The sequence below is a fragment of the Heptranchias perlo genome, unplaced genomic scaffold (assembly GCF_035084215.1).
Source record: "Heptranchias perlo isolate sHepPer1 unplaced genomic scaffold, sHepPer1.hap1 HAP1_SCAFFOLD_928, whole genome shotgun sequence".
NCBI lineage: Eukaryota > Metazoa > Chordata > Chondrichthyes > Hexanchiformes > Hexanchidae > Heptranchias > Heptranchias perlo.
Genome location: NW_027139969.1, coordinates 61,261 through 73,626, shown reverse-complemented (window position 1 = coordinate 73,626; position 12,366 = coordinate 61,261). Strand labels below are relative to the sequence as shown.

Genomic DNA, 12,366 nt, shown 5'->3' with positions numbered 1-12,366 from the left:
TAGGGTTCCTGCTCCCGATCACTGCCCACTGACCCCCTGGGTTAGGGAGAGAGGGGGGGAATCAGCCAGGGTTCCTGCTCCCGATCACTGCTCACTGACCCCCTGGGTTAGAGAGAGGGGGGAATCAGCCAGGGTTCCTGCTCCCGATCACTGCCCACTGACCCCCTGCTGGAAAAGTGATGCGTTGGGGGGGGGGAACGTCGGGTGAGGCTGGGCTGCCCTCCATGGTCGAATAGCTGGCCAACGCTCAATCTTGCAGAACGAGTGAGGCGAGTGCCCGTGGAGAAACCCGAATTACAGGCTCTTGAGTCGGGGGGGGGGGGGAGGGGGAAAGTTCTGAAGACGGCCTCCGGTGTGCAACCGAGGGCTCGAGTCGCACTCACCATTCGTGGGCGTGGGTCTCGGCCTCTCCCTCCAGTTCGATGAACTCCACCTCGTCCCTGCAGCCCGCTGTGCTCAGCGTGCACACCAGCTCCTCGTCCAACTGCACCTTCTGCAGGATCCTGGAGAACAACCGGTCGATGGTTCCTCGGACGTTATTCTGCGGAGGGAGGGCCACACACGTCTCCTCAGATAAATCCTCTAATCTTCGTCGAAAAGCTACAGGCAGTCGTCCGCCTGACAACGCACTGCAACTTATTACCGTTTCAAAACATTCAACTTAAGGCTACTTCCAGAGCAGTACGTGCAGCCCTGTGTCTAGACACCTGGGTGTTAAAAGTATCTTCCCGGGCGTTCTGAGCGATCCCTTACCAAATCCATTCACCGTAGCTCGCGGTGATGCTAGCCAAAGTTCCATACTGAGGGAAGGTTTGCATCCCCTCTTTATACCAGGTAAAGGAGTCATCACATTCGGAGTTACTGCGCACAGTTCCGGTCTCCATATTATAAAAAGGATATAGAGGCACTGGAGAAGGTGCAAAAAAGATTCACGAGGACGACACCAGAACGGAGAGGTTGTAACTAGCGGGAGAGTCTGAACGGGCTGGGGCTCTTTTCTCTAGAAAAGAGAAGACTGAGGGGTGAGCTGATAGAGGTCTTTAAGATTATGAATAGGATAAATGTCTCCACTTGTGGGGGAGACCAGAACTAGGGGGTCACAAATATAAGATAGTCACTAATAAATCCAATAGGGAATTCAGGAGAAACTTCTTTATAGGAGCAGGAGTCGGCCATTCAGCCCCTCGTGCCTGCTCCGCCATTTGATAAGATCCTGGCTGATCTGTGATCTAACTCCATATACCTGCCTTTGGCCCATATCCCTCAATACCTTTGGTTGCCAAAAAGCTATCTATCTCAGATTTAAATTTAGCAATTGAGCTAGTATCAATTGCCGTTTGCGGAAGAGAGTTCCAAACTTCTACCACCCTTTGTGTGTAGAAATGTTTTCTAATCTCGCTCCTGAAAGGTCTGGCTCTAATTTTTAGACTGTGCCCCCTACTCCTAGAATCCCCAACCAGCGGAAATAGTTTCTCTCTATCCGCCCTATCTGTTCCCCTTAATATCTTATAAACTTCGATCAGATCACCCCTTAACCTTCGAAACTCTAGAGAATACAACCCCAATTTGTGTAATCTCTCCTCGTAACTTAACCCTTGAAGTCCGGGTATCATTCTAGTAAACCTACGCTGCACTCCCTCCAAGGCCAATATGTCCTTCCGAAGGTGCGGTGCCCAGAACTGCTCACAGTACTCCAGGTGCGGTCTAACCAGGGTTTTGTATAGCTGCAGCATAACTTCTGCCCCCTTGTACTCTGGTCCTCCAGATATAAAGGCCAGCATTCCATTTGTCTTCTTGATTATTTTCTGCACCTGTTCATGACACTTCAATGATCGATGTACCTGAACCCCTAAGTCCCTTTGGACATCCACTGTTTTTAACTTCTTTGCCCAGAGAGTGGTGAGAATGTGGAACTCGCTGGAGTACTGCGTACAGTTCTGGTGCCCTTATTTAAGGAAGGACATACTTGCATTGGAGGCAGTTCAGAGAAGGTTCACTAGGTTGATTCCGGGTATGGAAGGGTTGTCTTATGAGGAAAGATTGAACAGGTTGGGTCTATACTCACTGGAGTTTAGAAGATTGAGAGGAGACCTTATTGAAACAAACAAGATTCTGAGGGGACTCGATAGGGTAGATGCTGAGAGGATGTTACCCCTCATGGGGGAATCTAAAACTAGGGGGCATAGTCTCAGAATAAGGGGTCGCCCGTTTAAGACGGAAATGAGGAGGAATTTCTTCTCCCAGAGGGTCGTGAATCTTTGGAATTCTTTACCCCAAAAAGCTGTGGAGGCTGAGTCATTGAACACTTTCGAGGCTGAGTTAGACAAAGTTTTGATCAGCGAGGGAGTCAAAGGATATGGGGAAAGGGCAGGAAAGTGGAGTTGAGGTAAAAATCAGATCAGCCGTGATCTCATTGAATGGTGGAGCAGGCTCGAGGGGCCGAATGGCCTACTCCTGCTCCTATCCCTTATGGCTACCACATGGAGTAGTTGAGGCGAATAGCATAGATGCATCTAAGGGGAAGTTAGATAAACACATGAGGGAGAAAGGAATGGAAGGATTGATGGGGTGAGTAGGGAGGGAGGAGGCTCGTGTGGAGCATAGACCAGTTGGGCCGAATGGCCTGTTTCTGTGCTGTAAACTCGATGTAGTTCTTGCTGAGGGTAACTTTGGATGTTTTATTGCCCTTTAGCTCATTGGACAGATTGATGAATGTACGATGAGAGGGGGGGCCTGGTGTCCTGCTCGGTATCCTGGCCAGTAACCTGCCACATTGTCATGTCGACAATCTTCACCCTCTACCTTGAGTCTTCCTAAAATATAGCTCTTGTCCTGTGATGTTGGCGTGAGCAGACAGTTGAGAGCTGCCAGCGGATGGGTCAAACCGATCTTGATTTACTCGTGCGGTCTAACCCAGTGCTACGTTAGTTGTTCTGTATTAAAATAATGTTAAAAACCCATCTACGGTCAGAGTAACAATCCAGCTCACCAAACCACCTCTGGCCCCTCTCTCCCTCCCTCACATTTGCTGGGGAGCCGGGCTTACGGGTGCCTGCTGCTCAAGGCGGGCGGGGGGGGGGGGGCGTTCTCCGTGTGTGAGTGTCACAAGGACATTCAACCAGTAGAGGCATCACTGCCCGGCCTCACCCGATGTCCACGCACTTTCTAGCGGGGTTGGGGGTCACTGGACAGCAACAGCAGGGACGGGCAGCGGGCCTTCTCTGCTCGGTGCGGGGCTGAGCAGCAACACAGACGCCCGAGGGACGATCTGAAGCCAGGGTTTGGCAGCGAGCTCTCACCTGCGTGACTTGTTCGAAGAGGAAGGGTGCTCTGGCCACTCGTTCCTTCATCTGCTTCAGCTCCGCCTGGTACTGAGCAGCCTGCTCACGGTTTTGTTTCCTGGGCAGTGCACGGGACAAGAGAGCAAACAGAGAGATTAACACTTCCCGGGGCATGATTCAGAAAGGTGGCCCTGTCAGTTCCCGGTACGGTGTGGCCCTGACCTTGTTTTAAAGCCCATCGGTTGTCTGTTTATAACTGGAGGCCCCTTGCCCTCGGCGTTCAGTATTTTTCTGTATTTGTGTCCTCTGTGGCTTTACACTCGGGAAAAAGTACTTTCTGCAATGAGAGCACTGGGTTGGTCACTGTACTCCCCGGGAGTGTGCCGGTATTTACAGGGGGTCCCTGGGAGTGTGTCAGTATTTACAGGGGTCCCCGGGAGTGTGTCAGTATTCACAGGGGGTCCCCGGGAGTGTGTCAGTATTTACAGGGGGTCCCCGGGGAGTGTGTCGGTATTTACAGGGGGTCCCCGGGAGTGTGTCCGTATTTACAGGGAGTCCCCGGGAGTGTGTCAGTATTTACAGGGGGTCCCCGGGGAGTGTGTCAGTATTTACAGGGGGTCCCCGGGGAGTGTGTCAGTATTTACAGGGGGTCCCCGGGGAGTGTGTCAGTATTTACAGGGGGTCCCCGGGGAGTGTGTCAGTATTTACAGGGGGTCCCTGGGAGCGTGTCGGTATTTACAGGAGGTCCCTGGGAGTGTGTCAGTATTTACAGGGGGTCCCCGGGAATGTGTCGGTATTTACAGGGGGGCGGAGGGGGGTGTCGGTATTTACAGGGGGTCCCCGGGGAGCGTGTCGGTATTTACAGGGGGTCCCCGGGAGCGTGTCGGTATTTACAGGGGGTCCCCGGGGAGCATGTCGGTATTTACAGGGGGTCCCCGGGGAGCGTGTCGGTATTTACAGGGGGTCCTCGGGAGTGTGTCAGTATTCACAGGGGGTCCCCGGGGAGTGTGTCAGTATTTACAGGGGGTCCCCGGGGAGCGTGTCGGTATTTACAGGGGGTCCCTGGGAGTGTGTCAGTATTTACAGGGGGTCCCCGGGAGTGTGTCGGTATTTACAGGGGGTCCCCGGGGAGCGTGTCGGTATTTACAGGGGGTCCCCGGGAATGTGTCGGTATTTACAGGGGGTCCCCGGGGAGCGTGTCGGTATTTACAGGGGGTCCCCGGGAATGTGTCGGTATTTACAGGGGGTCCCTGGCAGTGTGCCCCATCTCACTACGATGGGGATTCCCCCTTCTCTCCCCACCTCCTGTCTCACTACAGTGGGGATTTCCCCCCCCCCCCCCCCCCACCCCCAAGCTGGGACACGCTGGACCTGTGAGAGACAGGACTGTGAAATCTCAGTTCCCACCTGAAACAATGCAGCCTTCTCTGGGCCTGCCTCTTCCTGCTCTGCTCCATCTCATACGCTGACATTCGAGCAGCAATCTGTCTCTCCACCTTTCTGCTCCTCATCCTCTGCTTTCTAAGTCTCTTCTGCTCCATCAGTTCCTTTCTCTCCTTTTCCTTCATGGTCTTTCTGGATCGGAGCCCAAAGGGTTTAGAGTGTGAACGTCGGCCCGAGAGAAATCGCCCGTCATTCCCCTCGGAATATTTTCGATCTCCTCCGCGCCCCCCCCCCCTAGAATTCGGGAGGCAATTCCAGAGTGTGGGGCCTAGGTGGTGAAGGCATGGGGTGCTCAGAGGAATTGGTTGAGGAAGTGGTTAAAAAAGCTTACAGGATGCTGGGCTTTATAAATAGAGGCATAGAGTACAAAAGCAAAGAGGTCATGATGAACCTTTATAAAACACTGGTTCGGCCACAGCTGGAGTATTGTGTCCGGTTCTGGGCACCGCACTTTAGGAAAGATGTGAAGGCCTTAGAGAGGGTGCAGAAGGGATTTACTAGAATGATTCCAGGGATGAGGGACTTTAATTACGTGGATAGACTGGAGAAGCTGGGGTTCTCCTTGGAACAGAGACGGTTGCGAGGAGATTTGATCGAGGTGTTCAAAATCATGAAGGGTTTAGACGGAGTAGCTAGAGAGAAACTGTTCCCATTGGCAGAAGGGACAAGAACCAGAGGGCGTAGATTTAAGGTGATTGGCAAAAGAACCAAAGGTGACATGAGGAAAAACTTTTTTACACAGCGAGTGGTTAGGATCTGGAATGCACTGCCCGAGGGGGTGGTGGAGGCAGATTCAATCATGGCCTTCAGGGAACTGGATAAGTACTTGAAAGGAAAGAATTTGCAGGGCTACGGGGGAGCGGGACTAGCATGGATTGCTCTTGCAGAGAGCCGGCACGGCCTCAATGGGCCGAACGGCCTCCTATAGAATGGGGAATCGAGGAGCCAGAGCTTGGCATAAAGCCTTGGCCAAGACGGTCAGAGGCCTAGTACGTCAGGGCTCCGAGCTTCAGCCCGCAGGATCGGAAGGACGTGGGTCGTTGGCAGGCACGGATGGTGCTGGTGGGGGGGAACGAGAGGCCCTCTGATCTGTAAACTCGAGGGTCACCAACCCTCCAGGAATTAAATATGAATCTCCGGGACGCTGCGAGCAACCGGGGCGATGAACCGCAGAATCTGGCAGCACGGAAGGAGGCCACTCGGGCCATCGTGCCTGTGCTGGCTCTGTGAAGGAGCTATCCCATCAGTCGCACTCCCCCCTGCTCGCTCCCCCCGAGCCCTGTAAATGTCTCCTTTTCAATCATAGCGGCATTTGAGAAAATGTAGTGTGATTGATTTTTTTTTCCCAAGGCTTTCATTTATTAGTTATAAAAAATATTGAAGATGGGAATTTTTAAAAAAGGCTGTTTGACGGACAGTCGAGCATTATCCAATCGGGTAACAGACAGCCTGTTTGCTATCCAATTGGTCTGGGAAGGAGGGGCACTGCGATGATGGACGTGTCGGGCGACCAATTGCCTGGGCAGGGGTATGAGTGACATGTCAGACGACCAATGTCGGGGCTATGATTGACAGGGCGGGTGACCAAGGGCGGAGGCATGATAGTGACTGACAGACGAGGCGACCAACGGCGGGAGCGTGGCGTGATTGATGTGTGAGGCGACCAATGGCAGGAGCGTGGCGGTGATTGATGTGTGAGGCGACCAATGGCGGTAGCTTGGCAGTGATTGACATGTGAGGCGACCAATGGCGGTAGCTTGGCGGTGATTGACATGTGAGGCGACCAATGGTGGGAGCATGGCGGTGATTGACGTGTGAGGCGACCAATGGCAGGAGTGTGGCAGTGATTGACGTGTGAGGCGACCAATGGCAGGAGTGTGGCAGTGATTGACGTGTGAGGCGACCAATGGCAGGAGTGTGGCAGTGATTGACGTGTGAGACGACCAATGGTGGGAGCATGGCGGTGATTGACGTGTGAGGCGACCAATGGCGGGAGCATGGCGGTGATTGACGTGTGAGGCGACCAATGGCGGGAGCATGGCAGTGATTGACTTGTGAGGCAACCAATGGCGGGAGCGTGGCGGTGATTGACGTGTGAGGCGACCAATGGCGGGAGCATGGCGGTGATTGACGTGTGAGGCGACCAATGGCGGGAGCATGGCAGTGATTGACTTGTGAGGCAACCAATGGCGGGAGCGTGGCGGTGATTGACGTGTGAGGCGACCAATGGCGGGAGCGTGGCGGTGATTGACGTGTGAGGCGACCAATGGCGGGAGCGTGGCGGTGATTGACGTGTGAGGCGACCAATGGCGGGAGCGTGGCGGTGATTGACGTGTGAGGCGACCAATGGCGGGAGCGTGGCGGTGATTGACTTGTGAGGCGACCAATGGCGGGAGCGTGGGGCGGAGCGATTGGCGGGTATATGATGAAACCTCCAGGAATACGTTGGCGACCGTAAGACCGTAGCTTGCTGGCTCGTGAGGAAAAAAGAACCGGGAATGTGTTTGATTTTACCTGATCAGTTCGTGCCTTTGTTCCACCAATTTGTTTATCCTCAGCTGCCCCTCGCTCTCCTTCCTCCTTAGCCCGAGGCCTGGGCCATCACGCTCCTCCTCCCCGTCTCCCGCCGACCAGGCGCGGTGCTCGGGCCGCCGTCCAGAGGTCAGCAGCGGTTCCAGAACCTTCCGGTACTGCCCCAAGAATTGGCGGTAGTGGTCGGCGCCACCGGGGCCCCGCTCCCTTCCGTTGGGGCGCGCCGGCGGCAGGGCCCGCTGGGCTGCCCCGGGCTCGCTGGTCGCCCTGATGACCGTGTTGCTAAGGGGCGGGGCCGGCGGCTGCTCCCGCCCGCCGCGTGCCTGCGCACCCCACCGTGCCTTGTCCATCTCCCCTCGGCTGGCCGGGGAGTGGCGGCCGCGTCCCGGCCCCTTCCTGCCTCTGGCCGCCGCCTTGGGGTCGCAGGGGAGGGAGACGCACGGTGGAATGGGTGTTCGACGGCACGTCCGAGGACTCGCGGCGGCTCTCGGCCACCCTCCGCGCTGCTGTTGCTGCTGCCTGCTCCCCACCTCCTGCTGCGGGCTGATTTGGAAGAGTCCGCCGGCGGTGACCTTTGACCCTTTGGCGCCTTTCGCCTGGCCTGGGGCGCACGTTTCCGGCTCGTATGGCGACGCGCTCGCCGCCCTGGGCTTCCTGCGGGGGGCGTAGTCATCGACGGAAAATCCCTCCCACATCCAGCGCAGGGGCGAGCGGCCTTGGCGTCCGCTCCCGTCCGTGCCCCTGCCCGGCGGACATGTCCCAGCGTCCGTGCCCCTGCCCAGGGGGCATGTCCCAGCGTCCGTGCCCCTGCCCAGGGGGCATGTCCCAGCGTCCGTGCTCCTGCCCAGGGGGCATGTCCCAGCGTCCGTGCCCCTGCCCAGGGGGCATGTCCCAGCGTCCGTGCTCCTGCCCAGGGGGCATGTCCCAGCGTCCGTGCTCCTGCCCAGGGGGCATGTCCCAGCGTCCGTTCCCCTGCCCAGGGGGCATGTCCCAGCGTCCGTGCCCCTGCCCAGGGGGCATGTCCCAGCGTCCGTGCTCCTGCCCAGGGGGCATGTCCCAGCGTCCATGCCCCTGCCCAGGGGGCATGTCCCAGGGTCTGTACTCCTGCTCAGCGGGCATGTCCCAGCATCCGTGCCCCTGCCCAGGGGGCATGTCCCAGTGTCCGTGCCCCTGCCCAGGGGGCATGTCCCAGGGTCTGTACTCCTGCTCAGCGGGCATGTCCCAGCATCCGTGCCCCTGCCCAGGGGGCATGTGCCAGTGTCCGTGCCCCTGCCCAGGGGGCATGTCCCAGTGTCCGTGCCCCTGCCCAGGGGGCATGTGCCAGCGTCTGTGCTCCTGCTCGGCGGGCATGTCCCAGCATCCGTGCCCCTGCCCAGGGGGCATGTGCCAGGGTCCGTGCCCCTGCCCAGGGGGCATGTCCCAGCGTCTGTGCCCCTGCCCAGGGGGCATGTGCCAGCGTCTGTGCTCCTGCTCGGCGGGCATGTCCCAGCGTCCGTGCCCCTGCCCAGGGGGCATGTCCCAGCGTCTGTGCCCCTGCCCAGGGGGCATGTCCCAGCGTCTGTGCCCCTGCCCAGGGGGCATGTCCCAGCGTCCGTGCCCCTGCCCAGCGGGCATGTCCCAGCATCCGTGCCCCTGCCCAGCGGGCATGTATCTTCGCCCTCGGCCTCCGCAGTCACCGTTCGCTCCAAGTCGAGAACCGCCGGCTGAAATTCGGGACTCGAATCCCAGGCCCGTTTACACGACCTTAACCAAAATGCAAAAGGAGTCTGATCAGCACGGGTTAGATACAGAGTAAAGCTCTCTCCACACTGTCCCATCAAACACTCCCAGGGCAGGTACAGCACGGGTTAGATACAGAGTAAAGCTCCCTCTACACTGTCCCATCAAACACTCCCAGGGCAGGTACAGGGTTAGATACAGAGTAAAGCTCCCTCTACACTGTCCCATCAAACACTCCCAGGGCAGGTACAGGGTTAGATACAGAGTAAAGCTCCCTCTACACTGTCCCATCAAACACTCCCAGAGCAGGTACAGGGTTAGATACAGAGTAAAGCTCCCTCTACACTGTCCCATTTTGCTCTCCACTAGCAGACACTCCCCTCTGCTCTCCCCGAATGTTGTGTTGGTTCCACCTATTCACTTACCAGTGTTTTCTGGGTATCTCTGCCTCCTCACTCTCTCTGTGAACGGATGGTTCATCGCTGTCTCGATCGCCACAGTTGGTCATTAGTGAGACACTGAACTTGATTTCCTCATCCTCCCCAGTGGACTATGAAAAGATGGATAATAACAAACGGGGCCATGTGTCCCAGGTACTGCACGGGTTAGATATAAACAGCAGCTGCCATTAAAGAGGACGTGTATCCCACTAACGGGGTAATATCCCACTAACGGGGTAATATCCCACTGACGGTAATATCCCACTAAAATAATATCCCACTAACGGGGTAATATCCCACTAAAATAATATCCCACTAACGGGGTAATATCCCACTAAAATAATATCCCACTAATGGGGTAATATCCCACTAAAATAATATCCCACTAACGGGGTAATATCCCACTAAAATAATATCCCACTAATGGGGTAATATCCCACTAAAATAATATCCCACTAACGGGGTAATATCCCACTGACGGTAATATCCCACTAAAATAATATCCCACTAATGGGGTAATATCCCACTAAAATAATATCCCACTAACGGGGTAATATCCCACTAAAATAATATCCCACTAATGGGGTAATATCCCACTAAAATAATATCCCACTAACGGGGCAATATCCCACTGACGGTAATATCTCACTAAAATAATATCCCACTAAAATAATATCCCACTAACAGTAATATCCCACTAACGGGGCAATATCCCACTAATGGGGCAATATCCCACTAACAGTAATATCCCACTAATGGGGTAATATCCCACTAATGGGGCAATATCCCACTAACAGTAATATCCCACTAATGGGGCAATATCCCACTAACGGTAATATCCCACTCACGGTAATATCCCACTAATGGGGCAATATCCCACTAACGGTAATATCCCACTAACAGTAAGATCCGATTAACGGGGCAATATCCCACTAATGGGGTAATATCCCACCAACGGTAATATCCCACTTAGGGGGTAATATCCCACTAACAGTAATATCCCACTAACAATAAGATCCCATTAACGGGGCAATATCCCACTAGCGGTAATATCCCACGAACAGTAATATCCCACTAACGGGGTAATATCCCACGAACAGTAATATCCCACTAACGGGGTAATATCCCACGAACAGTAATATCCCACTAACGGGGTAATATCCCACTGACGGTAATATCCCACTAACGAGGTAATATCCCACTAACGGGGTAATATCCCACGAACAGTAATATCCCACTAACGAGGTAATATCCCACTGACAGTAATATCCCCCTAACGGGGTAATATTCCACTGACGGTAATATCCCACTGACGGTAATATCCCACTAACGAGGTAATATCCCACTGACAGGGACCATGTACCCCATGAATGGCCCAAGTAACCCGCTAATGGGGGCCATGTACCCCTCCAATGACCCATGTACCCCTCTAATGGCCCATGTACCCCGCTAATGACCCATGTACCCCTCTAATGACCCATGTACCCCTCTAATGACCCATGTACCCCTCTAATGACCCATGAACCCCTCTAATGGCCCATGTACCCCTCTAATGACCCAAGTACCCCGCTAATGGCCCATGTACCCCGCTAATGGCCCATGTACCCCACTAATGACCCATGAACCCCTCTAATAACCCATGTACCCCTCTAATGACCCATCTACCCCTCTAATGACCCATGTACCCCACTAATGACCCATGTACCCCTCTAATGACCCATGTACCCCACTAATGACCCATGTACCCCACTAATGGCCCATGTACCCCACTAATGGCCCATGTACCTCTCTAATGGCCCATGTACCTCTCTAATGGGGACCATGTACCCAAAGCCCAGCCACCCAGTGTCCTCTCCTCTGTTTCCTGCCTTGCTGGTGCCTGCTCCCTGGCTGGATGGGGGTGTGTGTGTGGGGGTGGTTTGGGGGGTGTGTGTGGTGGGGGGTGGGGGGTTGGGGGAGGTTGGTTTCTTTGTGATCAAATCCAGCCGTGGGGCTTCAGTGTAACTCACCTGGCATTGAAGGTCGAACATGGAGGCGAGATACCGCATCAGCTCTGCCTGCAGGGATGCCTCGGAGGCGGTCCCGCGGAGCCGTGCCCTGCCCCGGGGGTGGGGTCCGGGTCCGGGGCCGGGACAGGGGCTGGGGCTGGGGCTGGGGCAGGGGCTGGTCCTGGGGCCGGGCTTCACGCAGTGGTTCCTGAACACCGCCTGTCTGTGTGGCGGCCACATGCTGCGCGGGAAACTGCAACTCACCGACCCGGCGTTGCCAGGGCCGCGGTTACCGGGGCAACCGCTACTCGCTCGCAACCAATCAACGGCGCCGCTCCATTTGTTACATCGTGGGCTCTTGTTAAAGGGACCGCCTCACCCTCTTAAAGGGCCCCCCGGGGCTGAGCTTTGGGTACATGGTCTCCTTTAGTGGGGAACATGGGCCATTAGAGGGGTAGATGGGTCATTAGTGGGGTACATGGGTCATTAGTGGGGTACATGGGTCATTAGAGGGGTACATGGGTCATTAGAGGGCCACATGGGTCATTAGAGGGGTACATGGGTCATTAGTGGGGTACATGGGCCATTAGAGGGCCACATGGGTCATTAGAGGGCCACATGGGTCATTAGAGGGGTACATGGGTCATTAGAGGGGTACATGGGTCATTAGAGGGGTACATGGGTCATTAGAGAGGATCATGGGCCATTAGAGGGGATCATGGGCCATTAGAGGGGTACATGGGTCATTAGTGGGGTACATGGGTCATTAGAGGGGTACATGGGTCATTAGAGGGCCCATGGGTCATTAGAGGGGTACATGGGTCATTAGAGGGGTACATGGGCCATTAGAGGGGTACATGGGCCATTAGAGGGGTTCATGGGTCATTAGAGGGGTACATGTGTCATTAGAGGGGTACATGGGCCATTAGAGGGGTACATGGGTCATTAGAGGGGTACATGGGT

General features: G+C 55.3%; 1 protein-coding gene across 1 annotated transcript; it reads right to left on the bottom strand.

Moving 5' to 3' along the window:
- Positions 1–383: 383 nt before the first annotated feature.
- Positions 384–5,021, bottom strand: LOC137319901 (testis-specific protein 10-interacting protein-like; the record flags this gene model as incomplete). The annotated part of the gene is made up of 3 exons (XM_067981797.1): positions 4,689–5,021; positions 3,300–3,399; positions 384–541 (listed from the first exon to the last, which is right to left on the bottom strand). Coding segments are annotated over exons 1-3 (419 nt in total), but the record flags the coding sequence as incomplete, so codon positions are not given.
- Positions 5,022–12,366: the final 7,345 nt, after the last annotated feature.